This window comes from Saccharomyces cerevisiae, chromosome XI (assembly GCF_000146045.2).
Source record: "Saccharomyces cerevisiae S288C chromosome XI, complete sequence".
NCBI classification, from domain to species: domain Eukaryota; kingdom Fungi; phylum Ascomycota; class Saccharomycetes; order Saccharomycetales; family Saccharomycetaceae; genus Saccharomyces; species Saccharomyces cerevisiae.
The window spans coordinates 18703-46615 of record NC_001143.9 but is presented as its reverse complement, the minus strand read 5'-3'; the positions used below and the strand labels follow the sequence as shown (position 1 = coordinate 46615).

The window sequence follows — 27913 nt, the reverse complement described above, 5'->3', positions numbered from 1 at the left end:
CAAATATGTTCCTTTCCTTTTTCTTTTCTCTATTCTGCCACTATACAATTTATTGTTTTCCACAAAGGGTAAAGGTACTTTAAGAAAATAGTTTCTTATTTTTTTTGCCATGTAATTACCTAATAGGGAAATTTACACGCTGCTTCGCACATATACAATTGTTTCAGATATGAAAACTGTTGCATTATTGCCGTTCATCATTTAAATACCAGAGCTTATAAACCTGGATATGGCTGAACTATCTCCCGTTGTTACGTTCACACAGAGAGCTTTCAAGTGCCGCTGAAAATTCCACTAGGAAACAAAGAACAAGCTACGTCATGAACTTTTTAAGTTTTAAGACTACAAAACACTATCACATTTTCAGGTACGTGAACATACGGAATGACTACAGGCTGTTAATGATAATGATAATAGGTACCGTGGCAACAGGCCTAGTGCCGGCAATTACTTCTATCCTGACGGGCAGAGTGTTCGATCTACTATCAGTTTTCGTGGCTAATGGGTCACATCAAGGTTTGTATTCCCAACTAGTACAGAGGTCAATGGCAGTAATGGCACTTGGTGCGGCTTCTGTGCCAGTAATGTGGCTTTCTCTAACAAGTTGGATGCACATCGGCGAGAGACAAGGCTTTAGAATACGGTCACAGATATTGGAGGCATATTTGGAGGAAAAGCCAATGGAATGGTACGACAATAATGAAAAATTGTTAGGAGATTTTACTCAAATCAACAGATGTGTGGAAGAGCTAAGATCAAGCTCCGCAGAGGCATCAGCCATAACTTTCCAGAATTTAGTTGCAATATGTGCGCTTCTGGGGACGTCATTCTACTATTCTTGGTCATTAACTTTAATTATTCTTTGCAGCTCTCCAATAATCACATTTTTTGCAGTGGTGTTTTCCAGAATGATTCATGTATATTCAGAGAAGGAGAATTCTGAAACGAGTAAAGCAGCCCAATTACTTACATGGTCGATGAATGCCGCTCAATTAGTGAGATTATATTGTACACAACGTCTAGAAAGGAAAAAATTCAAGGAAATCATACTAAATTGTAACACTTTCTTCATCAAGAGTTGCTTTTTTGTTGCTGCAAACGCTGGGATCTTGAGATTTTTGACGTTGACTATGTTTGTACAGGGATTCTGGTTTGGTTCCGCAATGATCAAAAAGGGCAAGCTGAACATTAACGATGTAATCACTTGCTTCCATTCATGCATTATGCTGGGCTCGACTTTAAATAATACATTACACCAAATAGTTGTTCTTCAAAAAGGCGGAGTGGCTATGGAAAAAATCATGACTCTATTAAAAGATGGATCCAAGCGAAATCCTTTAAATAAAACTGTAGCCCACCAATTTCCACTAGATTATGCCACCAGTGATCTAACATTTGCTAATGTTTCGTTTTCTTATCCAAGCAGACCTTCGGAAGCAGTTTTAAAGAACGTTAGTTTAAATTTCTCTGCAGGACAATTTACTTTCATAGTAGGAAAATCAGGCTCAGGTAAATCTACATTATCCAACTTATTATTAAGGTTCTACGATGGCTATAATGGATCGATATCTATCAATGGCCACAATATCCAAACAATCGACCAAAAATTGCTAATTGAAAATATCACCGTCGTAGAACAGCGTTGTACCCTATTTAATGATACTCTTAGAAAAAATATTCTTTTAGGTTCAACAGATTCGGTAAGAAATGCCGATTGCAGCACCAATGAAAATAGACATTTAATCAAAGATGCCTGTCAAATGGCTCTTCTGGATAGATTTATTCTAGACCTTCCCGATGGACTGGAAACATTAATTGGGACTGGGGGTGTCACACTAAGTGGCGGGCAACAACAAAGAGTTGCTATAGCACGTGCATTCATCAGAGATACTCCAATATTATTCTTAGACGAAGCTGTATCGGCTCTAGATATTGTTCATCGCAACCTGTTGATGAAGGCAATTAGGCATTGGAGGAAAGGAAAGACTACAATCATATTGACGCATGAGTTGAGCCAAATTGAATCTGATGACTATTTATATTTAATGAAGGAAGGTGAAGTTGTTGAAAGCGGCACCCAGTCTGAACTTCTAGCCGATCCGACCACTACATTTAGCACATGGTATCACCTACAGAATGACTACTCTGATGCGAAAACTATTGTAGATACAGAGACTGAAGAAAAATCTATACACACTGTGGAAAGTTTTAACTCTCAATTGGAAACACCAAAACTTGGATCATGCTTAAGTAATCTGGGATATGATGAGACAGATCAGTTGTCCTTTTACGAAGCAATCTATCAAAAAAGATCGAACGTTAGAACAAGAAGGGTTAAAGTTGAAGAGGAAAATATTGGGTATGCACTAAAACAACAAAAGAACACCGAAAGTTCAACAGGGCCACAACTTCTGAGCATTATTCAGATTATCAAAAGAATGATTAAAAGCATAAGATACAAAAAAATTCTAATCTTGGGACTGCTATGTTCTCTTATCGCAGGCGCCACAAATCCCGTCTTTTCATACACATTCAGTTTCTTACTAGAAGGAATTGTCCCATCCACGGATGGAAAAACTGGCTCTTCACATTATTTGGCGAAATGGTCGCTTCTTGTTCTTGGTGTGGCTGCGGCAGATGGTATTTTCAATTTTGCTAAAGGATTCCTATTAGATTGCTGCAGTGAATACTGGGTTATGGATCTTAGAAATGAAGTTATGGAAAAACTGACGAGAAAGAATATGGACTGGTTTTCTGGTGAAAACAACAAGGCTTCTGAAATTTCTGCTCTAGTCTTGAATGATTTGCGAGATTTGAGGTCTTTGGTCTCTGAATTTTTGAGTGCAATGACTAGTTTCGTTACCGTATCAACGATTGGACTAATTTGGGCGTTAGTATCGGGCTGGAAGTTAAGTTTGGTTTGTATTTCGATGTTTCCACTCATAATTATATTTTCAGCAATATATGGAGGCATTTTACAAAAATGCGAAACAGATTATAAGACATCTGTTGCTCAGTTAGAAAACTGCCTGTACCAGATTGTCACTAACATTAAAACCATTAAGTGCTTACAAGCTGAATTTCATTTTCAATTGACCTACCATGACTTGAAGATAAAAATGCAACAAATTGCCTCCAAACGCGCCATTGCCACAGGATTTGGTATATCTATGACAAACATGATTGTCATGTGTATCCAAGCTATTATTTACTACTATGGCCTAAAGCTGGTTATGATTCACGAGTACACCTCAAAGGAAATGTTTACGACTTTCACTTTGTTATTATTCACTATTATGTCATGCACTAGCCTAGTAAGTCAGATACCCGATATAAGTAGAGGCCAACGTGCTGCCAGTTGGATCTATAGGATTCTTGATGAAAAGCATAATACCCTAGAGGTTGAAAACAATAATGCTAGAACAGTGGGAATAGCTGGTCACACCTACCATGGCAAAGAAAAAAAACCAATCGTTTCAATTCAAAATTTGACATTTGCCTATCCATCTGCACCTACCGCCTTTGTTTACAAAAACATGAATTTTGACATGTTTTGCGGACAGACGTTAGGTATCATTGGTGAATCAGGCACAGGAAAGTCTACACTTGTGCTTTTATTAACAAAACTTTATAATTGTGAAGTAGGCAAAATTAAAATAGACGGTACGGACGTAAATGACTGGAATTTGACAAGTTTAAGAAAAGAAATTTCAGTGGTTGAGCAAAAACCTTTATTATTCAATGGAACCATCAGAGATAACCTAACTTATGGTTTACAAGATGAAATACTTGAAATTGAAATGTATGATGCATTAAAATACGTAGGAATCCATGACTTTGTAATTTCATCACCTCAGGGCTTGGATACACGTATTGATACAACTTTACTGTCAGGTGGACAAGCGCAAAGGCTTTGCATAGCCAGAGCACTTCTGAGAAAATCAAAAATTCTGATTTTAGATGAGTGTACTTCAGCCTTGGATTCTGTCAGCTCCTCTATCATCAATGAGATCGTCAAAAAAGGTCCACCTGCTCTACTAACAATGGTTATAACGCATAGTGAACAAATGATGAGGTCTTGTAACTCGATTGCAGTTCTTAAAGATGGTAAAGTGGTTGAGCGAGGTAACTTCGACACTTTATATAATAATCGCGGGGAATTATTCCAAATTGTTTCCAACCAAAGCAGTTAAACCCAAAGAAAATATAAAACAAAAAACTAAAACATACTCAAATATTCGAGACTACATTAATAATAATAATAATAATAATAATAATAAGTTTTTACCAAAGAAAAAGTTGTCAAAAGTCATACATATATATATACATATTTAATGTATATATTTAATTTATTTTTTTATTTTGGTTAATTAGTTACTCATAGATGAATGGTAATGAAAGGAACTTCAACATCCTCTCCTTCCTTGTCATCTGCGCAAATTTCGAGAATCATTGTAGATACATGTGCCGGAATATCTTTCTTAGTCACTAATTTAACCAATTGAGTTATTGGTAGATTTAGTCTTTCTTTCAATTTCTTTGGAGGGAAAAATGAGGCATAAAGAAGAGAAACGCCATAAGAAAGCATTGTTATTTCTAACCCTTCATCTTTTTCAAAATGTTCAATTAAATCACTTAATTTAATATCTCCCTTGATATCAAATCTATCCCAAATTTTATCATATTTCTTGTTGTTATATTCTCCCTTTGGTGAAGCAATTGGTTCCGAAAAACCGAAAAATGGCAAAGCTAAATTAACAAAGCCATTCTTATATTGCTCAATATCTGTCTTGTTGTCAATCAGTTTATATAATTCCAAATTGACCAAACCAGTAACCAAAGAAGTGGTTGTTGCGATGGCAGGAATAATACGGCCAGCTATGAATTTGGTCTTTTGGCGATCAGCAGTTTCGATGAAGTAGTTTTGAGCTCTACAGTTAGAACAAGCCGTTATAAATTCAATATGATGATTAGTGTCATCGTCTTTCTCGAAATCTACAGGCTCCAGTTTAAAGCCAGCCAAAGTAGAAGGATCTGGTAGGGATGATACCAGCTGATCAATTTCATCTGAGCCATTAGCCGCGTTGGCATTTGGATCCGGATCATCGTCATTAACTTGAATTTTCAAATTGGCATTTGGAGTAAATTCTGGAATTATCATATGATCGATGACGGACTTATACTCGTCCACGTTGGGTTTAGAATTAGAGTCATCACTTTTAATACCATAATTATAAGCGCGTAAACTAGCACCTGCTACGACAAAATGGAAGTGATCGTTATTGTAAATATCAAACTCTAATGGTGTTGGAGCACGCTTAGCACCGGACCAAAATGGTTCACCGTTGGAAGTCTTGGCATCCTTGGGGAAGTTGAACAGTAACTGCTTGATATCATGGTTGAATTTTTTTTCAAATTCTAACCTTGCCCATTTGATACAATCTTCAAAATTGTGTGGTTTACTAGATAGAGAATCTGAGATGGATTCTAGAACTCCCTTGACATCCCCGCTTTGCTTTAGTGTTTGCTCAACGAAATTCGGTTGTGTCAAGTACATATTAACGTTTTCGGCGGAATCAGTGAAGTAACCTTGGAAAAGAGATTTGGCCCAGGCAATGGTGTGATCAATCTTGTTTGGGAAAGAACGTAGGGTACACAATGGGATAGACTTTTCTGGTGGGTCTCTAGAAGAAGAGTATGATTCAGTCAATCTTGGAATGATGACTTGAGTATTACCTTTAGTACCTAGGGTACCAGATTCTAACAGTGGTTTTCTATAAAACACACAACGGCGATCTACGTATGTTCTTGCGTCGACATTGTCTAGAGCGTTGGTGACAAAATCCAGGCTTTCCCAAAAGGAGTCATTAAATATTTCCTCAGTTTCTGGCCCCACTTTATCAATTTTAGCATTTATCTTGCCCTTCAAATCGGGGTTCATAGCACAAACGGCCTCTGCCGCTACTTCAGATTTGTTCTTTCCGACATCCTTTGGTCTAAACAAGAACTGACGGTTTAAGTTGGACTTTTCGATCGAATCGTTATCCGTAACAACGATGTAACCGTCGGAGCCAGAACCAAGCCCCAAAAGTGCCCAATTTTTCAACATCTCACAACCAATGGCACCAGATCCGACAAGAAAGACCTTTGAATTGGCAATCTTTTTCTGAAAATCCAAACCGAAAACCGCGATTTGATTATCGTAACGAGAGTTTACTGGCTGAGTAGTCTTCTCATTTCTTGGGAAGTTTTTAGGATCTGGCAATGATTCCAAGGAATCAAAGTACATAAATTGCTTTAGCGGAGTAAATTTACCAGAACATGCTTTTAACACTTCTTGTGCCACAAGGCCACCGAAAAATGCTACGACACCCGGTATGTCACCTCTTGCCTGATAGGAAAGCTCTTTGATTAAATCTTCATTAACATCTACACCTTCACCCAGAACCTCCGGTTGCTGAACGGACAAATCGGTGACCAACTTGATTAATTCATTGGCGTCTTCGTCATTCATTGTTCTTGGCAGTTCACCATTATGTCTAACGGCAAACTGATGTAAAGCCTGAAATCCCAAATGCAATTGAGCAGCTCTGTCAAATTTAGCAAAATCCGAAAAAACAAACTCAGGATTGGACAGTTGTTGTTTCAAAGACTTGAATGAGATTTTACGGGGTACTTTGACTTCGGTGAAGATACCGCCCTTCTTATACTCGCCATATTCTTTGACTGAACCAATTCTGAATGCAAAGGGCCCCAAAACCTCAACTTTAAAAAGGGTCCCATCATTCAACTTATCAAGACCTTCTACTTCGGAGAACCTGACAAAATTTCCGTCTTCCAACCCGTGTCTGTTATCATCTAGCATGGTCACTGTTCCATCGGGCTCGATGTCTGAAACCATACCAGTGCGAGGTTCTTCACCCGTTGGGTCCAACACTGTGAACTCGTCACCTAGGTCTACGAAGGTGTTACCAAACAGCCCTCTTGTCTCCGAGGAAATGAATCTAATACCGGAGGAATGGCAAAATTCGTTGATTTTCACCTTATCTTCCAAAGAAACAGTGTCCGTAGCGACAACGACCTGGAATTGACTCAATTGGGTAACATCGTCTAAGGAATCCAGCACATTAACCGGGACATATGCGTTCAACTCTGCCAATTTGGCTCTGGTCACATCTCCTCTCTTTTGACCAATATCCTTTTCGGTCAAAAAGAATTGGGTTGATAAGTCTGCCAATTGAACCGGCTCAGGGTCAAAAACGGTCATAGATTTGACACCTGCCAACACAACGTTCTTCGCTATCTCAACACCTAGCCCCTTCAAGCCGAGAATTAATACGTTGGAGGTTTGCATTTTCAACATTGCTTCCTTACCCAACACATAAAGTTGACGAGAATAAAGACTTTCATCGATTTCTCCGGCGGCAGAGAGACCACTATTATTGCTGCTCATAGCTATAGTTATATGTTCTTTGCTTTGCTACTAATCTTACTTTTTGTTTGCTTATATCCAGCGATTGGCGGTTGCTCATCCTACTTAAAGGCCCTTTTTGATCATTTTCTTTTACCTTTATTTGCCACCCGCACCTTTTGTCACACTACACGAGAATATGCCGCATGGAAGCGTAATGGCAATTCAAGAAAGAGCTCTAATATTATTTACAATCACATGAATACAAGATCATAGCTTAACAAGGAGTGGATAGTCAGTAAAGGCGCCCTAAGCTCTACTAAAAACTGGGCTTTAAAAGATGTTCCTCGTCACTTGAGAATCTGTTGTCCCTATCTGGTTCCTCATCATACAATCCACTCCATCGTTTCTCCCACCCTACTACAAACTAGTGAGGCGAACGAGAAAATAAGAAACACTAAGGCTCGCTTTTCCTGCTGGACAGAGACATGCATTAGTGTTTGTTGTTCTCGCGCCAGTCGCTGTTTTTGCTTGCAAGTGCGACGTCCTCTTCTTCTTCTTCTTCTTTCTTCTTTGAGATGCGTAACAACACAACTACATTTTGTATTTTCCTCCCTTTTATACTCCTCCGCTGGAGTATTTTTTCGTATTTTTCACTTTTTTTGCTTCTTATAGGCCTTTTTGAACTATTTTCTGTTAGGGCTTAAAGAAAGCGCAGCAAATGGCTGATTTTAAATGCTGTTTTCTCGAAAGCAATGCTGATGATGTACCACAAAGTAGTATTTGCGCTTAGCTTGTCGATATAAGTATGCCTTTGAGCCAGTATTAAACTTCCTACTATCTCTTCTGGACCTCACCGTGCTATTCATATCACTGACGACGGAAAATGCCTCTTGTAGTAATCATTGAATGATCATCAATGGCTCGTTGACTCATTCTAATCTATAGCAGATATTAAGGTACGCAAAAAGTTCGACAAGGAGCTGGTCAGTATTAACACATTACCAAATCTGTTTGGTTCTACATAGAACGCCATAAAAGTAAGAAAAAAATGTCTGTGCACGCTGCAACAAACCCAATCAATAAGCATGTGGTTCTAATTGACAACTACGATTCCTTTACCTGGAACGTTTACGAGTACTTGTGCCAGGAGGGCGCCAAAGTGAGCGTCTACCGTAACGATGCAATTACAGTTCCAGAAATTGCCGCCTTGAATCCCGACACATTGCTTATCTCGCCTGGACCAGGCCACCCAAAGACAGATTCTGGCATTTCAAGAGACTGTATCCGGTACTTTACTGGGAAAATTCCTGTATTTGGAATCTGTATGGGCCAGCAATGCATGTTTGACGTATTTGGTGGTGAAGTTGCCTACGCTGGTGAGATTGTCCACGGTAAAACGTCCCCAATCTCTCACGACAACTGTGGAATTTTCAAGAACGTGCCGCAAGGTATTGCTGTGACAAGATACCATTCATTGGCCGGGACAGAATCGTCCCTACCATCCTGCTTGAAGGTTACTGCGAGTACCGAAAATGGAATTATCATGGGTGTAAGACACAAGAAGTACACTGTAGAAGGTGTGCAATTTCATCCGGAATCCATCTTGACCGAGGAAGGTCATCTGATGATCAGGAACATTTTAAACGTCAGTGGAGGCACTTGGGAGGAAAACAAATCATCTCCTTCAAATTCTATTTTGGACCGTATCTATGCTCGGCGTAAAATAGACGTCAATGAGCAGTCTAAAATCCCAGGTTTCACCTTTCAAGACTTACAATCTAACTATGATTTAGGTCTTGCCCCACCGTTACAGGATTTCTACACGGTGTTGTCATCATCCCATAAAAGAGCCGTTGTTCTTGCTGAAGTCAAGCGTGCCTCTCCATCGAAGGGACCCATTTGTTTAAAAGCTGTTGCTGCTGAACAGGCTCTCAAATACGCAGAGGCTGGTGCATCCGCAATTTCCGTATTGACCGAACCTCATTGGTTTCACGGTTCGTTACAGGATTTAGTAAATGTGAGGAAAATCCTAGATTTGAAATTTCCTCCCAAGGAGAGGCCTTGTGTTTTGAGAAAAGAATTTATTTTCAGCAAGTATCAAATACTAGAAGCAAGATTAGCTGGAGCTGACACTGTCCTTCTTATAGTCAAGATGCTATCTCAACCCTTATTGAAGGAACTGTACAGCTACAGTAAAGATTTGAACATGGAACCTCTCGTTGAGGTGAACTCCAAAGAGGAATTACAAAGGGCTCTAGAAATTGGTGCTAAAGTTGTAGGTGTCAATAATAGGGACCTGCATTCATTCAACGTAGACCTAAATACCACCAGTAACTTGGTAGAATCTATTCCAAAGGATGTTCTTCTAATTGCTCTATCGGGAATTACCACCAGGGACGATGCTGAAAAATACAAAAAAGAAGGTGTCCATGGATTTTTAGTGGGTGAAGCCCTAATGAAATCAACCGATGTGAAGAAGTTCATTCATGAATTATGCGAATAATTGAAACTTACACGGTACAATAGGGAAAAAAACTTAACGTTGTAAGGGCGAACGCCTTCATGTATAGTAGCCTATAGAAGATATATATATATATATATATATATATATATGACCATGAAAGATAAAGTAAAAAAGAAAATAAATAGCTTGTTCTTCCCTCTGGGGCCGGCGTTCATTTTTTTATTTTTTTATTTTTTAACTTACTTTTTTTCTCGTTTTTATCATATTTTCGGTTTTACGTTTTGGATTTACAATAATCATCATTTTATCACATATAGAACTCATTAATCTCTTTTTAAAGGATCCGGCTTGGAAAATTTAGGACTCTGTGCATATTTCAAACCTTTGAATTGTTGTTCTTTATCATGCGTTTGATGAACGACCAAGAACCCAACGTCTACTAACTTAGGCCAGTTGACAAACTGAATACCGTTCTTAAACATGAATTTGGTTGAAAGCGCCAAGACAATCGACGCACCTGCAAAATACAGCAAATTCTTACTGCTGGTAAATCTATCTTTAGGAAAAAATATCGTAGCACCTAAAACGGTCAAGGCTGCGCAAATGATCATTGGGATCAGCTGAATATACACTGGTCTTCTGTCGGGGAATGGCGACTTGATAGAAGCGGTATGTGGTCTAAATCCACCAAGGAATAAATCGTATGAATCCTGTCTTGGACCATCAGTCCAATTGTTCTGGTAATAACGTGATGCTGAATTCAAAAAATCGTTGAATGCACCTAGACGTGTACGCTTACCGGTTCTTGTGAAATCGGTCTTCAAAGCTCCAGTGCCCGAATATGCCACACTAACTGCATCTGCATTATCAGCCCATAAGTTTTGGTAAGAAGTTAACAATGGAGCGTTGTCTTCCCAAGTGCTTCCAGTAGCAACGACATCGGCACTTTCAAACTCCTTTTGCAAAACCCACTGGGCTAAAACAGATTGAACGACATTTGTTCTGTCCAAACAATCCATACAGTTTGTTCTTACAACGGAATGTTGCTCATTAACAATTTCAACGGTGTTACCATTAGAGTCTATGACCTTGTGGAAGAAATCTTCGTTAGATAAACCTAATTTCTCCAGGTGATCAATTAACAATTTCACTCTATGCCATTGCATCTTACGACATTCATGGTGGAAGTCAAAATACACGTAGTGAATCTTCGGATCGTTTAGCGCGTGCACGACTGATTCATAGCCCTCTTTCACGGGTAGTTCGTGGCCCTTTTGGTTGACTAGGTTAACCAAGTAGTTGTCGCCATATAACTCCTTTTGCTGGTCAAAATGCTTTTTTGTCGCATCTAATGAGTTTTCTCCAAGAACAAGATTTGGCTTGTACTTCAAGTTGTTGATTTCAGCCCAGTATATTGGCACAGATCCTCTTGTCTGTAAGAAGGAGAAAACGTGTATTTTTTCACTCTCTGGATTCTCAGCGAGTAAAATTTGCTCAGTTTCATTGAAATTGCCAACGTTACCGTCTTTGTCAACACCACGACGGAAGTATCTTGTGCCCGCCCTAAATATACTACGTCTGGTAATCAAACCAAGAACGATAGGGGTGGCATTCAAAACGGCGTCCACTGTCTTGGCATACCCATAGATAACAGGTTGTATAAAGGAGTCAATTCTAGGATCTTGATGAGCAAAGTTTCTCAAATCTTCAGTTAAGTAATGGTTCCAAAAGAATCGTTCATCAGCGGTTTTCCAGGAGGCTGCAGGACCAACCTTTTCATTTCTTTGTAAGGAATTTGTTAAATCATATGTGTATGAAAAATAAAAGGTGGAATTTTTCAAATGCAACTCCAGTAGCTTGATATATTCGGCTTCTTCAGAATCGATTCTCGAGTTAAACTTGGTAGATACGATAGAATGTTGCAACACTCTATAGAAAACGTGGCCATTGAATCTACCGGTCTCTTCCACAGTATTTGCGATAATGGCATACCTGTTCAACTTTAGCTTAATGAACCCCATCAAGGACGCAATCTTTACTACTTCACCTTGCACAGGAAATTCCTCTGCTCCAAGGACCCGAACACCTTGATCTTGATTGGCCAAGTGAATAACAGCATCGTTAGTTCCTTTGCCCTCAGCAAGCTTGAAGAAGATACCGTCCGCATTTTGAACGTACACTATTGGACCTGTCATATCTAGACGAGAAAATATACGTGTATATAAATATTATCGTTACTGTTATAGGGATATGGTTTCTAATCCTTTCTCCTATTTCCTTATCTAAACCTGTGGTATTTTTCCCTTGCCTTTTCAACTTCAATAAGCTGGAATTAAATTTGTAGTGTGGGTAAGCAGTAGTGCAGCAATGCGTGCGTGTGCAAGCTCTTGAATATTGAAGGTCTACAGGTTACTAAAACAATAGGAGCGAGGCTTGGACGTCGAGAAAGTTGCTGACCTTGGCATTTCCTTTGCGAGTTTTTCAAAATTTTTCACACTCGTTCAGGACCACGAAAAATAAATCATATGAGATTTTAGTACGCTGATAATAAGGGAAGGCCACTGTCTTGGCTTATTTTATATATATATATTCATGTGTGATAGTAAGGTGTAGAGCAGCAGATTTGGAGTATGGGATATCAATTGAGTGCAACACTTAAAGGGCACGATCAGGACGTCAGGGATGTGGTAGCTGTGGATGATTCAAAGGTTGCTAGTGTTTCGAGGGATGGAACAGTTCGCTTGTGGTCTAAAGATGACCAATGGCTCGGTACGGTAGTTTATACAGGACAAGGATTTTTAAATAGTGTGTGTTATGATTCCGAGAAGGAGTTGTTGCTTTTTGGAGGTAAGGATACTATGATCAACGGTGTGCCCTTGTTTGCCACCTCAGGAGAGGATCCCTTGTATACCTTGATTGGCCACCAAGGGAACGTTTGTAGTTTATCCTTCCAAGATGGTGTTGTGATAAGCGGTAGTTGGGACAAAACCGCAAAGGTTTGGAAAGAAGGATCGTTGGTTTACAATTTGCAAGCACACAATGCCTCTGTATGGGATGCCAAAGTCGTATCCTTCTCAGAAAATAAATTCTTGACAGCTTCCGCCGATAAGACGATTAAACTGTGGCAAAACGATAAAGTGATCAAAACTTTCAGTGGGATTCACAATGATGTAGTAAGACATTTAGCTGTGGTGGATGATGGCCATTTTATCAGTTGTTCAAACGATGGCCTCATCAAGTTGGTTGATATGCATACAGGTGACGTACTAAGAACATATGAAGGCCATGAAAGCTTTGTTTATTGCATTAAACTGCTGCCCAATGGAGATATTGTAAGCTGCGGCGAAGACCGAACAGTCCGTATATGGTCAAAGGAAAATGGTTCGTTAAAGCAGGTAATTACACTTCCTGCCATCTCTATTTGGTCCGTTGATTGTATGTCTAATGGTGATATTATTGTGGGAAGTAGTGATAATCTTGTGAGAATATTTTCGCAAGAGAAGTCAAGATGGGCTTCCGAGGATGAAATAAATGAACTATCTACGCAAGTGGAAAAATCCACTATAAGTTCCAAGACAATAGAATTTGATGAGTCTAAACTATCACCTTATGAAATTTTACAATCGCCGGGGCGCAAAGAGGGTCAAATTGTGGTAGTCAAATCACCTCAAGGTACTATAGAAGCTCATCAATTTTCAAATTCTTCATGGAAAAAGGTTGGTGATGTTGTCGGTGCAGGTGCTACTGGAAACGACAAAAAAATAGAATTCGAGGGTAAAACGTATGACTACGTATTTGATGTGGATATTGAAGATGGAAAACCTCCCTTGAAATTGCCGATTAATGTCAGCGACAACCCATATACAGCAGCCGACAATTTTTTGGCTCGTTATGAACTGCCAATGAGTTATAGGGATCAAGTAGTACAGTTCATACTGAAGAACACTAATGGCATATCGCTAGACCAGCCCAACGATAATGCATCATCTTCTGCAGTATCACCTTCAAAAACGAGCGTAATGAAGGTTCTTCCTGTCAAGCAGTATCTTATCATGGAAAATTATAACCCAGATACTATTTTCAATGGAATAGTAAAAATAAATTCAAATGAGAAGACCTTTGATGATGAAATTCTGGCGCAAATTGGTGGCGCACTACATGACATAGATGAAAGCTGGGAGTTGCTACTTTCATTTGCTAACACTATAAGATCTAACTGGGAAATTAAGACTCCTGCATACGACATAGTACGATTGATTGTAAAAAAATTACCTTATTCTTCAGATATAAAAGATTACATCGAAGAAGGCTTGGGCAATAAGAATATCACTCTAACCATGTTAACTGTGCGTATTTTGGTAAATTGCTTCAATAATGAAAACTGGGGTGTGAAATTACTGGAATCAAATCAAGTTTATAAATCAATTTTTGAGACTATAGATACTGAATTTTCTCAGGCATCTGCTAAACAGTCACAGAATTTGGCTATTGCAGTTTCCACACTAATTTTCAACTATTCAGCTCTCGTCACGAAAGGGAACTCTGATTTAGAACTTTTGCCTATCGTAGCTGACGCCATCAACACCAAGTATGGGCCATTGGAAGAGTATCAAGAATGCGAAGAAGCCGCATATAGGCTAACCGTAGCTTACGGAAATTTGGCTACTGTTGAACCTACATTAAGACAATTTGCCAACTCCGTAACTTGGCTTGCAAACATCAAAAGGAGCTATGGGAACGTGCCAAGGTTTAAGGATATTTTCGACGATCTCTCCTAATACTTTTACAGCAATCATATAAAACACATAATGTCTAGATAGCAAATAATCTTTAAAATTCTTTCTGCCCTATTGAAAATTATGACAAACTATCACGGTCATTTTCTGTCTAACTCGGCAAGAAATTATCATCGTGAAATGAAAAAGGTTACATACAATAAGGTTATTTTGAGTACAGACTGATAAATAGATGGAAAAGACTAAAAAACTGAAACGATAAGCGTCTAGTACCTTTTCCATTAGACGATTCAATACTGCATTTTGCAATGGACAAAGCATTTGACGAAATTATTGGAAATAGTCACACAGACAGCTCATCTAATCATAAGGTAACGAGATACCGCAGAAGGGATTTAAGAAATGAATTAGGACCTAGACTGGGATTTGCGCCTTCGGATGCTGCATCAAGGTCGAAAGATCGCCTTTATAGAGAGAGGGAAGAGCCTCCTTTGCCTAAGAGAATTAGAATATCCAAAATCCCACTAGACGTTTCTGACTACACCCTCGATGATATGATTAAAGAGTTTGGCTCGCCAATATTTTCGAAAATTTTTGACAATAAAGAGGATCGTACATGTATTTACGAATTTGAAGACCCAGAAGTTTTGGAAAAGATTGTCGAGCGTTATAATGGACATGAGTTACATAATGCAAAAATTGAAGTGGAGATTTACCAACCACAGAGAAAGCATTCTAGAATGAATGCCCACAACCGTCGCAAACAGACGGCTCAAGAACACGGAAGAGGCAGGCCAGGGAGCCATTATCGCCAAAAGCCTAACAGAGTCTCCAAAAAGAACAAGGGCCGTGAGAAGAATAACACTCCTACTTCTGTCGAAGCTCTTGACGCTGAATTAGATGCTTACATGAAAGGTTAAGCAATTGTGTATCTACTTATAATTTCTTTATAGTCTTTTCAATGTTTTTTTACTCCATCAGTCTACAGATATGAAACCTCAGTACTACTTTTTACCTAAATAATTAATTTTTATTTCTAGAGGGTAGCAATGATAAACACTTTACCAATCTCTGGAATTAAGAACAAGCGTACTCCGCTCTATTCAGTATTATTTGCATGAATACTTCAACAATTGTTTTGTTTGCCTCAGGTGCTTTTCCGATTGAGCACGATCGCCATAACATTACCACTGAAAAGAAAGATAAGATCAAATGTTACGTGGTGTTGAAGAAAGAATGCCAAAAACTAAGAACTGAACTTAAACAGTAATAATTTTGAGCATTGAAAACCTAAATATAACTTCTTGGTATACAATGCAGAAAGGAAACATAAGAATTGCCATCGATAAGGGTGGAACTTTCACTGATTGTGTGGGGAATATTGGTACAGGTAAACAAGAACATGATACTGTCATCAAGCTCTTGTCGGTGGATCCCAAAAACTATCCAGATGCTCCCCTTGAAGGCATAAGACGTCTCTTGGAGGTGCTTGAACACAAGACAATTCCTCGCGGTATTCCTCTAGACATCTCTAATGTGAGAAGTTTAAGAATGGGGACAACCCTAGCTACAAACTGCGCTCTAGAAAGAAATGGTGAACGTTGTGCCTTCATTACTACGAAAGGCTTTAAGGATTCATTGCTGATTGGAGACCAAACCAGGCCAGATATCTTCAACTTAAATATAAAAAAGGTAGTGCCATTATATGACACTGTAGTTGAAATAGATGAGAGAGTTACTTTAGAAGATTTCTCGGAAGACCCTTATTTTACCAAATCGTCTCCTAATGAACAAGAAGGTATCCTGGAAGGTAATAGTGGCGAAATGGTAAGGGTCATAAAGAAGCCAGATGAATCAAGCGTAAGATCTATTCTGAAAGTGCTTTATGCTAGCGGAATCAAGTCTATTGCGATAGCATTTTTACACTCATACACTTTTCCAGACCATGAGCGAATTGTTGGTAATATTGCCAGGGAGATTGGGTTTTCTCATGTTTCATTATCATCTGAAGTCTCTCCAATGATAAAATTTTTACCGAGGGCTCACAGTTCTGTCGCAGATGCCTACCTTACTCCGGTAATTAAAAAGTACTTGAATAGCATTTCTGCAGGTTTGAGCCACGCAGAAGATACCCACATTCAATTCATGCAGTCTGATGGTGGTTTAGTGGATGGGGGAAAATTTTCCGGTTTGAAATCTATTTTATCTGGTCCTGCAGGTGGCGTAATAGGTTATTCTAGTACATGCTATGATAAAAATAATAACATACCCTTAATAGGCTTTGACATGGGAGGAACATCTACTGATGTCAGTAGGTACGGCGATGGGAGGTTAGAACATGTTTTTGAAACTGTTACCGCAGGGATCATCATACAATCTCCTCAACTTGACATCCATACTGTTGCTGCTGGAGGAAGTTCTATTTTGTCATGGAAAAACGGGTTATTCAGAGTAGGCCCTGATTCAGCAGCTGCTGATCCAGGCCCTGCAGCCTACAGAAAGGGCGGGCCTTTGACCATTACAGACGCCAACCTCTTTTTAGGACGTTTGGTTCCTGAGTTCTTCCCCAAAATTTTTGGGCCCAATGAGGATGAATCACTTGACTTAGAAACCACTACTTTGAAATTCAGAGAATTAACAGATGTCATCAATAAGGATCTGAATTCAAATCTAACCATGGAAGAGGTTGCCTATGGATTTATCAAAGTAGCTAACGAATGCATGGCAAGACCTGTGAGGGCCATTACAGAAGCAAAAGGACATGTAGTATCTCAGCATCGGTTAGTTTCCTTTGGCGGGGCTGGCGGGCAACACGCCATAGCGGTTGCAGATTCATTGGGCATTGACACTGTTTTAATTCATAGATATTCTTCTATCTTGTCCGCTTATGGCATTTTCTTAGCAGATGTTATTGAAGAAAACCAAGAGCCTTGCTCTTTTATCTTGGGTGAGCCAGAGACCATCTTGAAAGTGAAAAAAAGATTCTTAGAACTTTCTAAAAATTCAATCAAAAACCTTTTATCTCAGTCGTTTTCTCGGGAGGACATAGTCTTGGAAAGATATTTAAATCTCAGATATGAAGGTACTGAAACCAGTTTGATGATATTACAAAAATATGATGACCAATGGAATTTTAGGGAATGGTTCTCTGAAGCTCATAAAAAAGAGTTCGGATTCTCATTCGATGACAAACGAATTATAATTGATGATATAAGGATAAGAGCAATTGGGAAATCAGGCGTTAGAAAAGAAAAAACGGTTGATGAGCAATTGATTGAAATTTCCCATTTCAAGAAAGCCGACGTGTCAAAGGATGCTAGTTTTACCCAGAAAGCATATTTTGACAACAAATGGGTCGACACTGCGGTCTTCAAAATTGATGATCTTCCTGCCGGAACAATTATCGAGGGCCCAGCCATATTGGCTGACGGTACCCAAACAAATATTATTTTACCAAACAGCCAAGCAACAATTTTAAACTCTCATATATTTATCAAGATCAACCAAAAGGCTGCGAAGACATTATCTAAAAGCGGATATGAACTTGATATAGATCCAATCTTATTGTCTATTTTCAGTCATAGGTTTATGGATATCGCCCTCCAGATGGGTACTCAATTGAGGAAAACTTCTGTTTCAACTAACGTCAAAGAGAGATTAGATTTTTCATGTGCACTATTCGACTCTAAAGGAAACTTAGTCGCTAACGCTCCTCATGTACCTGTTCACTTAGGATCAATGTCAACCTGCATATCAGCACAGGCGAAGTTATGGGAAGGCAAATTAAAGCCTGGTGATGTTTTAATCACAAACCATCCGGATATTGGTGGTACTCATTTACCAGACATAACAGTAATAACTCCTTCTTTCTCTTCAACTGGCGAATTGATATTTTATGTGGCTTCAAGAGCCCATCATGCAGATATTGGAGGTATTCTACCCGGTTCAGTGCCTCCAAATTCCAAAGAATTGTACGAAGAAGGAACCGCAATTTATTCCGAATTGGTTGTCAAAGAGGGAATTTTCCAGGAAGAATTAATTTACAAGCTTTTCGTAGAAGATCCAGGCAAATACCCAGGCTGCTCAGGTTCAAGAAGATTTAGTGATAACATAAGCGATTTAAAAGCGCAAGTCGCAGCTAACACAAAAGGGATACAGTTAATTGGGTCATTAACTAAGGAATATGATCTGGCTACAATATTGAAATACATGGCTGCAATTCAGACAAATGCATCTGAATCCATAAAAAAAATGCTTGCAAAAATGGTTGAACATTTTGGCACAACGAAGTTTTCTGGCGAAGATCGCTTAGATGATGGAAGCTTAATTAAACTACAAGTTATCATAAGACCTGAAAAAGAGGAGTATATTTTTAATTTCGATGGCACTTCTCCCCAAGTTTATGGTAATTTAAATGCACCAGAGGCTATTACTAATTCTGCGATTCTTTATTGTCTACGGTGTCTAGTAGGCGAAGATATTCCTTTAAATCAAGGTTGTTTAAAACCCTTAACAATAAAAATTCCTGCTGGTTCCCTCTTGAGCCCCCGATCCGGTGCTGCTGTTGTCGGAGGCAATGTATTAACTTCCCAAAGAGTGACAGATGTAATCTTAAAAACATTTAACGTCATGGCAGATTCTCAAGGTGACTGTAACAACTTTACATTTGGAACTGGAGGAAATTCTGGTAACAAAACCGATAAGCAGATCAAAGGCTTTGGATATTATGAAACCATATGTGGCGGCTCGGGGGCTGGTGCAGATTCATGGAGAGGAAGTGGTTGGAATGGCTCAGACGCTGTACACACGAATATGACCAATACAAGAATGACAGATACTGAGGTATTTGAAAGGAGATACCCCGTTCTGTTGAAAGAGTTCTCGATCAGAAGAGGTTCAGGAGGCAAAGGTAAATATACTGGCGGAAATGGCGTAGTAAGGGATGTTCAATTTCGGAAGGCTGTAACAGCATCTATATTATCAGAACGTCGTGTCATTGGCCCTCATGGTATAAAGGGAGGACAAGACGGTAGTAGAGGTGAGAATTTATGGGTAAGACATAGCACAGGCGCATTAATCAATGTCGGCGGTAAAAATACGATTTACGCTCAACCCGGTGATCGATTCATCATTAAAACCCCTGGTGGTGGGGGATTTGGACAATACAAGGATTAAAGCATTTCTTTTTGGTTCTTAGTCAATATCGAATTACACGGAACCATTGGTATACCGTGGATGCGCCAGCCACAAATTGACTTTTACAGAAAGTACAGTTTAATTATATAAGAACAGGCACTTAACAATGTTTCGGAACTCTGTAGATAAAACCAAATTACTCTTTCGAAAAGGCTACATTCTACATCAAAATCACCTGTGCAATATATATATATATATATATATATATATATATGCACATATTCGTTAATTTCTTCACTTTTTTCCCCAAATATTAAACAGATGGCTTCATTTCTTCAACATTATTTTCTGGTTCCTATGCCATTTTTAGCCTACTAATAATTATCGTTGAAAAATGTTTCTTGAATAAGTCTTAATGTAAGGATATATCATATGTTGAGATATAAAAATTTAAGTATAAATGAATCAAGACAATAATTTACATTGATTAAGTTATTTCAAAGTATAAGTATTTAGTATCATCATCTATTAAAGCACATTGAACCCTAATGTATGATGCCAATTGCGAATGCACTCACCGAAAAATTAAGGAATTAGCATTTACCAACTATCCTTGATTTATGCAATTTCAAAATAATAAAATATTCATACGAATCTTAACACTCTTCCATAACTTGTCCCATCATAGTTCTTCAAATTCCGATAATTAAATGCTGTTCAACTTCCCACGGAACTGATCTATGGATGTATAACCCTTAGCTTCCATTATGTCTTTTAATTCTTTTTCGATACGTTCAAAAATCTTGACGCCCTCTTTTTGTAATTCTGTACCAATCTGTAGCATAGAGGCACCACATAGAAGATGTTCAAATGCATCCTTACCGGACTTAATTCCACCTGTACCGATAACTTTGATTTCAGGTCTCAAACGAGTGTAAAATGCACGAACATTGGCGAGCGCGGTTGGCTTAACATATTCACCTCCAATACCCCCGAAACCATTCTTTGGCTTCACTACTACACTCTCCTTCTCCACATCAATGAAAAGACCATTTCCTATACTATTGATAGAGTTGACATAAGCTAATGGGAACTCGTTCAATATTTTTGCCATGATATCAAAATGGGCAAAATCAAAATAAGGAGGCAACTTGACACCAAGAGGTTTTTTGAAAAAGGCAAAAACCTTTTCCAAGGTTTCCTTTGTCAAGTCAAAGTCATAAGCAACTTGTGGTTTCCCAGGCACATTAGGACAAGACAAGTTTAACTCGGTAATACCGTTGAATTCGCTATCTTGGATTTTCCTCAACAAATTTAAATTTTCATCAATGCTCATACCAGCAACTGAGAAGAAAATAGCAGGTGCATCAGGATAATTCTTTTGACGGTTTAATACATAGGACAAATAGTAGTCGATACCTTCGTTTGGTAAACCCATGGAGTTGATACTGCCTAGAGGGACAGAAATGTAACGTGGTTCAGGGTTACCTTCTCTTTCTAAGGTTGTAGCACTCTTTGTAATGAATGCGCCAGCTTTAGAGTTTGCTAATTCATCTAATTCTTGTGTAGTCATGCAATGAACACCGGATGCATTCATAAATGGGTTTTCATAGGTATTGTTCAAGAACTTGGTAGTTAAACTGGCTGTCATGTTTGGTACGGAAGTTCAATTTTTTTTTGAGTAATTGTGTATATCTATTTGAAACGTCTAGTAGTCCAAACTGTGTAATCCAAGAGAAGAATACCGGTTCCCGATGCGTATGCCATGCCATATATAAAGCTTTTTTTATTTTTTGGTGATGGGCATCTTGAAAAATTTTCGGCGAATGCCGAAGATCGTGAAATAACCTTCGGCAAAGCCCGGTGAAGAAAATGGCTTCAAGAACATATTAGTGAGAAAAAGTAGGCTGTAGTGGCTGAAGGATAACATTTAGTAAAATCACCAAATCTAAAGTAGAGTAAATATCTAATAAAAAAGGCTAGAATTGTTTCGAAGTTTATCGTCCGATCTTATTACATGGGGAATACACTATTTAGGGTGGGAAGATACCAGATTGACTTGGATCCAAGGTTAGGGAATGACCTCAAGAGGAAAAAGCGACATCTGTAAGATCGAGGATGCTCCTTTTCCTTTTTTCCCCAAATGGGCCGCAGCTGTGAAGCATATCGTTATCATATACTGCATTTTTCTGCTATCGTTCTATGGATGCGATACGTAATATCTTGATACTTACTTCCTTCTGCAAGATTTCTATGGTAAAAAAGCTTATGTAGTGAAACCTGCACAGGCCGAGCTTTGATTGTGTATAAGCATACATCCCCCTTCAAAGGTGAAAAGTAATGTCGAAGTATATGGCTATCCAGCCGCACACTGTCCTCAGGGCCCATTCAGTGCAAGAACCAAAATGCTATATTTCTGAACGGCCTAAAATGAATAACGAAATAATTTTTTCCACTTTTACCAATTTGCTGTTCGACTAACATTTCTTTTCTATTACTATTATTGTCTTATAGTGGCAAAAGCAAGCAAAACAATTTAAATTCTTAGACACAGTAATCTACCATCTTGCTAGTGTTAACGGCTGTTATGTTTCTTGCGGCGCTATTTAAATGTACTTACATTCTAATCCCTTCGAGAAAATTAATACAACAAAAATTCTAACTTTAAAGTATGTCGTATATCATGTCTTTTATGTAATGTTATAAAGGCTATAATATGAATATATGTGAAATGCAGTTACATAGAGAAGCGAACACGCCCTAGAGAGCAATGAAAAGTGATTAAACGGTCTCAATATGCTCCTCATATGTCTTTGAGACGTTCGAATCAATCATCTTCACTGAAGCACATTCCGTCTTTTGTTCAACAATGTCACTAATCGAAAGACCATCGGCTTCGTATTCTTCCACTTGGTTTATATATTTCTTCATAACAGGAGAGGACAAATCACGATGGAATTTCTCATGGCCAACAAAAACACAAGCAAATGTGAAGATGAAAACAGAACCAGTCAAGATAGCCATAACTTTGGCATAATCTTCTTTAATCACAGCACCAGAGGCATCTCTTTCTAATGGGTATCTATCAGCTAACTGTGTCTCAATCGTGGAAGCCGCTGCAGAAGCTAGATTACCTAGCTGGTAAGATAAACCGGCAACCAAAGCCCTTGCATCAGCAGGGGCCAACTCTGCAAGGTGAATGGGCAGGATACCCCAGACACCAAAGACACAAAAATATAACATGAAACCGGCACCTAATATAGCCTTTTCGCTTCTCAACATAAATGCAGGGTAGGTGAAGCAACCACCCATTGTGCATGCAATCAATAGGCCTAATCTTCTTCCAGTAACTTCCATGAACTGTCCAAATATCATACCCCCACAAATAGCACCGATGTTGGTAACCACTACAATGACAGTGACAGCATCCTTGGATAGGCCTAATTGGGCACGCAGCATGGTTGGCAACAAGTCTTGAGAAGCATGAGTCAAGTAATTTGGACCCACCAATAAAACAACCAAATATGCGAACAACAACCAGTACTTTTGAACTGTTCTCTTCATGGATACCATCTTTTGTTTAAAGTTGGCTTTTGGTAGAGGCTCGCCACCATTAGCTTTCACTGCGTCACTCAATATTAATTTACGGGCTTTCAAAACCTTGGTGAAGTATTTCGTTTCAGGCCATAACAATCTCCAGAAAATTAGTAGAATTGGTAGAAAAATACTAAACCAAAACAATATTTTCCAGCCATCATCCCTAAAGTAGCCAAAGGCTCTGTAAAAAATGATAGCAAATATGAACCCCATAGCGTAAGCAGAAAAAAATAGACCTGATAGGAACGAACGTGCTTTCACAGGTGCATCTTCAATCGCTGTTGCAGAAGCACATCCGTAAATTCCTCCCATAGCAATACCGGTTATCCACCTTACGCCCAGAAATTTCTCGTATGTGTCACACCATGGAGTACAGAGTTGTGCAATGACAAATAAGAACAAACATGTAATGTACGGCCACTTTCTGGAAGACTTATCTGTCCATAAACCAAATATGACAGCACCTGCTGAACGAACAAATAACACCAATCCCAACCCCCAGGTGATGTCCTTGGTTGGTCTGTCATATAGTTCAGCCAATGGAGCGACTGATACTGAAACGCAAAAGAAGGCCCAAGCCGCAGACAACCACGCAAAATAACCCATAAAAAAATAGTTCCAATTCTGCCATGTCATTTTGCGCAGTTCGGGTATGGGATTGACATTCTCCCAAGAAAACTCGTGGATGTGCAGTAAGGACGTAAATCTCGTTAAAGCATAACTTTTAATGGACGCAGCGCTTAGGTTTGGCTTATCCTCTTCATCTTCCTCATACTCTACACCTTGATCCTGGCTATAAACTCTTTCCAGCAATTCATCATCTCTTGTATCCTGAATTGATTGTGCAGGCAGTGATGGGTTATGGTATAGCTTTTCGTGATCCGGGTTGTAAACTTCCGGCTCATAATTTATAGGGTTACCTTCTCCGTCCACTAGAGGAGGCTCTGCAAATGTACTTGTGTTATAGTATAGTTTTCTGCCAGCAGGTTGTTGCTGTTCACCAGATATTTTCTCATCTGTAATTGACGACGACATATTTTCAGTAGCAGTATTTAATCTCTTTGAGGAAAAACTTTTGAAACTGTTACTCTTCTTCCTTTTAGATCTAAGGGAGAAGGACTAGACAACTTCCAAAACTATTTCTCAACAATGATGTGCAATGTATTTATACATCAAGAGGGTACTTCACTTTGCTGATTTTTTTTTTTTTTTTTTTTTTTTTTTTTTTGGTAAAGGATAGTACCATAGGAGATAGTAAGTGTTACTTAGATCTCCATCCAAATGACCAGGTAACGTTCTAATGCATTATAGTAGAAGGGGGGGCAAAAGACCGTTAAGTGAAGAATTATGGACGTCCGGATGGTGTGCAGAAGCTTACAAACTAACTTCCTGGTGGAGAATAATGGTAGGCTTGGCGGCTCTGAGATGGAGAAATAGTTTCAAGCCGCGCGCTCAATAACTTCCTCGATCACTGACTTTCGCACCCATCTGGGAACGGTACGGCGAATAGTCTTCATTTAATTGGAGCTGATCGAAAATGCTTGCTGCCGCTTCAGCGTGAATGACGCAGGTGCTGCGTTTGTCCTGTGCCTCCTTTTTTTTTTGGAGTCCGTTTGTCGGCTATTAGCTCTTGGGCTCTAACCCCAGGAAAAGGAAAAAGAGAAACACGCCGGTCTAGTGGAGTAAATTGCGGGGTCAGGATCCCGCGCGGATATCGGCCGTTCAAAGGGTGAAAAGAAGAAATCATTGGAGTCGTTGCGAGTCATTCTTTACGAATCTAATTTCTCCAAATTTTTACAGGTATTCTTAGCCGCCCAAGGTAGCATACAATGACCTTCTATTGCAAAAATGTACAGTGGAATGTAAAAACAGTGGGGACAAACCTGTGGAACACTAAGCGTGGGGGTCCATCCACTTAAACTAAATCGTATTGTTTAAAAGTGTGCAAGCATTGCGATAACGTTCGATTAGACTCTGAATGGAAGACAATGAGTTGATTTTGCTACCAGCAAAAAAAATAATTTATAAACACATTATTCTTGCAATATTTTTCATACTGTGCGTTTATACCTTTTGAAAATTATAGATCCATTTATATATTAATTAACATCCGAAACAAAAGGAAAGTGCGAGGACCGGCCCACCCGATGACTAACGGGAAAGTGGACATGATTTGCCATTTGTACGGGTAATATTTACATATTATTTGATGTGCTTCTTTGGATTGTGTGCAATCACTTACTTCACAGTGTCTATGTAAGAGATGTGAGAGTGTAGCTCGGAAGGTGGAGACATCTCCTAGATCTTGTCTGGCTTCGTTGGGGTAGCCATGAGAAGTTTTCCATTCCCCCGGGTCATGCATGCTGCCCGAGTCAAATAGCGTTTAACTTTGACTCGTACGCCATAATAGGTTATGTTTTATCTTTGGTCAGGGACCCCAGTATTGAGAAAGTAACCTAGGGATGCTACGCCCCAGCTTTACTACGTGGATGATACAGTAAGCACATACATATTGACGGCATCTAATCGTTCTAAACGGAAAAATAGGCGCTGATTTGATCCACTTCGGTTAGGTAACCGCTGATGCCAACGATCTAGGGCCCTTCCATTTTAGGAAAAAGGGTATATACTCTGATGCCCTGTCTGGCCGAACATTCGTATATGTGGATGTATCGTGATCCGTTCGTATTCAATAAAAGTGTAACGATCTCATCTCAAGTCAAAAGTGAGAAGGGAATAACTAAAAAAGAAAAACTGATATTTTGACGTGACGTGGTTTATTAGCAAGTATGTTTCAACCATTCTCAGCGTAAACCCTATCACAATAACGTCTCTATGAAAAGTTTAACATTTTGTCTATCTCGGTTCAATCAGTTGAATAGCGAACCTTATAGCAAATAGCATTTTCAATAAAAATGTGACATACAGACTTCCACTTTTCTTGCTTTTCTCATGCTCTGTGTGATGCTACTGTTACCGCGGCACCACATTTTGGCATACGTCGGGACATTGGCGGCTGAATAGATTATACCCGTCGCCCTTTTTTCATCTCTCCTTTTCTTTTTGTCGTAAGCAAATTACAGAATTGAATATTTGAATAACCCTAAAAAAAATGCCACTCCCCTAAAAACAAACCAGATTAAGTTGCAAGAAATAGACTGATTGGAACATACGGGTCCTATTCAGTGCTCAATAAAAATTAAAATAATGTGATCAAACAACCCGAGACTATTCTTGAATTAGCATTAGCCACTATAAATTTTAACATTTTTCAGAGTCTTTCGTGCGGAGACCGTAAATATTAGCATTGACCTTGTCAATGAAGTAATTGTCTTTGATTTTAACCGTGTTAAAGATTTCGCAAAAGAGAAAGCTTGCTGGCTTGGAGCAGTAACTTTTTTTGATTTTTTTTTACAAGCACACATGCTTTTGCCTTTAGAATATTACGGCTCCTCATGTGGATAGTAAAAACTTGACCGTTGCATCTGTTCTCCTTCGAACAAAGAATAAATCGTCTGAAAAATCACATAGAAAAATAATAGAAAAATAAAAAACATAGTAACATATTTTAAAAGAGACCTTTTATTGAAGAAAATTTGGCGATAAAAATGATTATAACATTGAAATGACGAAGAAAAGGACAGTGCCCGAATTCTCGATTCCAATAAAAGGCGAAAAATTACAATCGCCAGCATGTTTGGTACGGGGCGACTCGTGGCATTTTAAAGTACGCTGGCATGTTTAAAGGTATTAGTGTTCTTGGCGTGGAAAGTGCAGGTGTCTCACTTTTTAGAACGAACAAATTCAAACAATATACAACAATCCGCCGAAAACATTCCAGAAATTAAGATTGTTAAGCACTTTTGCTAAGAAAAAAAAAGGGCTCTCCCCTGTGAATTAACTCAAAGGTAGCGTGTTCTGCCTATGCAAGGTGACCGTTTTTGCAGATATTGTAGTGAGATGCTCTACAAAAGGGGTTTCCTAATCTAATCTTTTACCATATCAAAAATGCCCTAATATTATTATTAAAGAGCTATCAAAGCCTGATTCCTTAGGTATATGACTAGTTCCCGAATTAATGGCATTGATTCATTACTTATTTTATTAGGGGGATGATAAAAATAATGATATCTTTTTCTGCAGCGTCATTTAAGTACTGATTGAGACTGACAGTTGTGATAGAGATATTAAGTAGTAGAAACGGTCCATGAATTGTTCTTTGTTAATATTCTTGCTGAGGGAGGCTTTTCTTTTGGGCTGCTATGCTTTCATTCTACTTAAGCAACGAGATAGGAAGCTTCAAAAGGTGAATGGTGAAATGCTGAAGAAGATTTCGTCATTCCAATCCTCGAGAGTGCGACGTAAGTAGTGACTCTAATGAATTTTCTATGCCTCATAAAGCTTGAGGTATATTTATCCATACGCAAATAATACACGATCTAGGATTATTGTAGTATGTTATTGTTTGACAATATCCTTGGACAAGTTCTAATCACTTATATTTCCCAAACATGATTCGTGTATTTTGGCGTTAGAAAACGACGGCAAGTAAGCTCCCAACATTTA

General features: G+C 38.8%; 9 protein-coding genes and 1 non-coding gene across 10 annotated transcripts; 5 read left to right on the top strand and 5 right to left on the bottom strand.

Moving 5' to 3' along the window:
- Positions 1–320: 320 nt before the first annotated feature.
- Positions 321–4193, top strand: STE6 (ATP-binding cassette a-factor transporter STE6; the record flags this gene model as incomplete). The annotated part of the gene is made up of 1 exon (NM_001179774.1): positions 321–4193. The coding sequence occupies one exon, from the start codon at positions 321–323 to the stop codon at positions 4191–4193; it is 3873 nt and encodes a 1290-aa protein (NP_012713.1).
- Positions 4194–4378: 185 nt separating this feature from the next.
- Positions 4379–7453, bottom strand: UBA1 (E1 ubiquitin-activating protein UBA1; the record flags this gene model as incomplete). Its single annotated transcript, NM_001179775.1, has 1 exon — positions 4379–7453. The coding sequence occupies one exon, from the start codon at positions 7451–7453 to the stop codon at positions 4379–4381; it is 3075 nt and encodes a 1024-aa protein (NP_012712.1).
- Positions 7454–7704: 251 nt separating this feature from the next.
- On the bottom strand, positions 7705–7805 carry SNR64. The gene has a single exon (NR_132199.1). It is a non-coding gene; the product is annotated as an SNR64 (small nucleolar RNA).
- Positions 7806–8462: 657 nt separating this feature from the next.
- Positions 8463–9917, top strand: TRP3 (bifunctional anthranilate synthase/indole-3-glycerol-phosphate synthase; the record flags this gene model as incomplete). The annotated part of the gene is made up of 1 exon (NM_001179776.1): positions 8463–9917. One exon carries the CDS (start codon positions 8463–8465, stop codon positions 9915–9917), a length of 1455 nt encoding a protein of 484 aa, NP_012711.1.
- A 284-nt stretch (positions 9918–10201) lies between these two features.
- On the bottom strand, positions 10202–12073 carry SAC1 (phosphatidylinositol-3-phosphatase SAC1; the record flags this gene model as incomplete). Its single annotated transcript, NM_001179777.1, has 1 exon — positions 10202–12073. One exon carries the CDS (start codon positions 12071–12073, stop codon positions 10202–10204), a length of 1872 nt encoding a protein of 623 aa, NP_012710.1.
- A 435-nt stretch (positions 12074–12508) lies between these two features.
- Positions 12509–14656, top strand: DOA1 (Doa1p; the record flags this gene model as incomplete). The annotated part of the gene is made up of 1 exon (NM_001179778.1): positions 12509–14656. One exon carries the CDS (start codon positions 12509–12511, stop codon positions 14654–14656), a length of 2148 nt encoding a protein of 715 aa, NP_012709.1.
- A 266-nt stretch (positions 14657–14922) lies between these two features.
- Positions 14923–15534, top strand: YRA2 (Yra2p; the record flags this gene model as incomplete). The annotated part of the gene is made up of 1 exon (NM_001179779.1): positions 14923–15534. One exon carries the CDS (start codon positions 14923–14925, stop codon positions 15532–15534), a length of 612 nt encoding a protein of 203 aa, NP_012708.1.
- A 394-nt stretch (positions 15535–15928) lies between these two features.
- Positions 15929–19789, top strand: OXP1 (5-oxoprolinase; the record flags this gene model as incomplete). Its single annotated transcript, NM_001179780.1, has 1 exon — positions 15929–19789. One exon carries the CDS (start codon positions 15929–15931, stop codon positions 19787–19789), a length of 3861 nt encoding a protein of 1286 aa, NP_012707.1.
- A 667-nt stretch (positions 19790–20456) lies between these two features.
- Positions 20457–21401, bottom strand: URA1 (dihydroorotate dehydrogenase; the record flags this gene model as incomplete). The annotated part of the gene is made up of 1 exon (NM_001179781.1): positions 20457–21401. The coding sequence occupies one exon, from the start codon at positions 21399–21401 to the stop codon at positions 20457–20459; it is 945 nt and encodes a 314-aa protein (NP_012706.1).
- A 1130-nt stretch (positions 21402–22531) lies between these two features.
- Positions 22532–24382, bottom strand: JEN1 (monocarboxylate/H+ symporter; the record flags this gene model as incomplete). Its single annotated transcript, NM_001179782.1, has 1 exon — positions 22532–24382. One exon carries the CDS (start codon positions 24380–24382, stop codon positions 22532–22534), a length of 1851 nt encoding a protein of 616 aa, NP_012705.1.
- Between the last annotated feature and the right edge of the window lie 3531 nt (positions 24383–27913).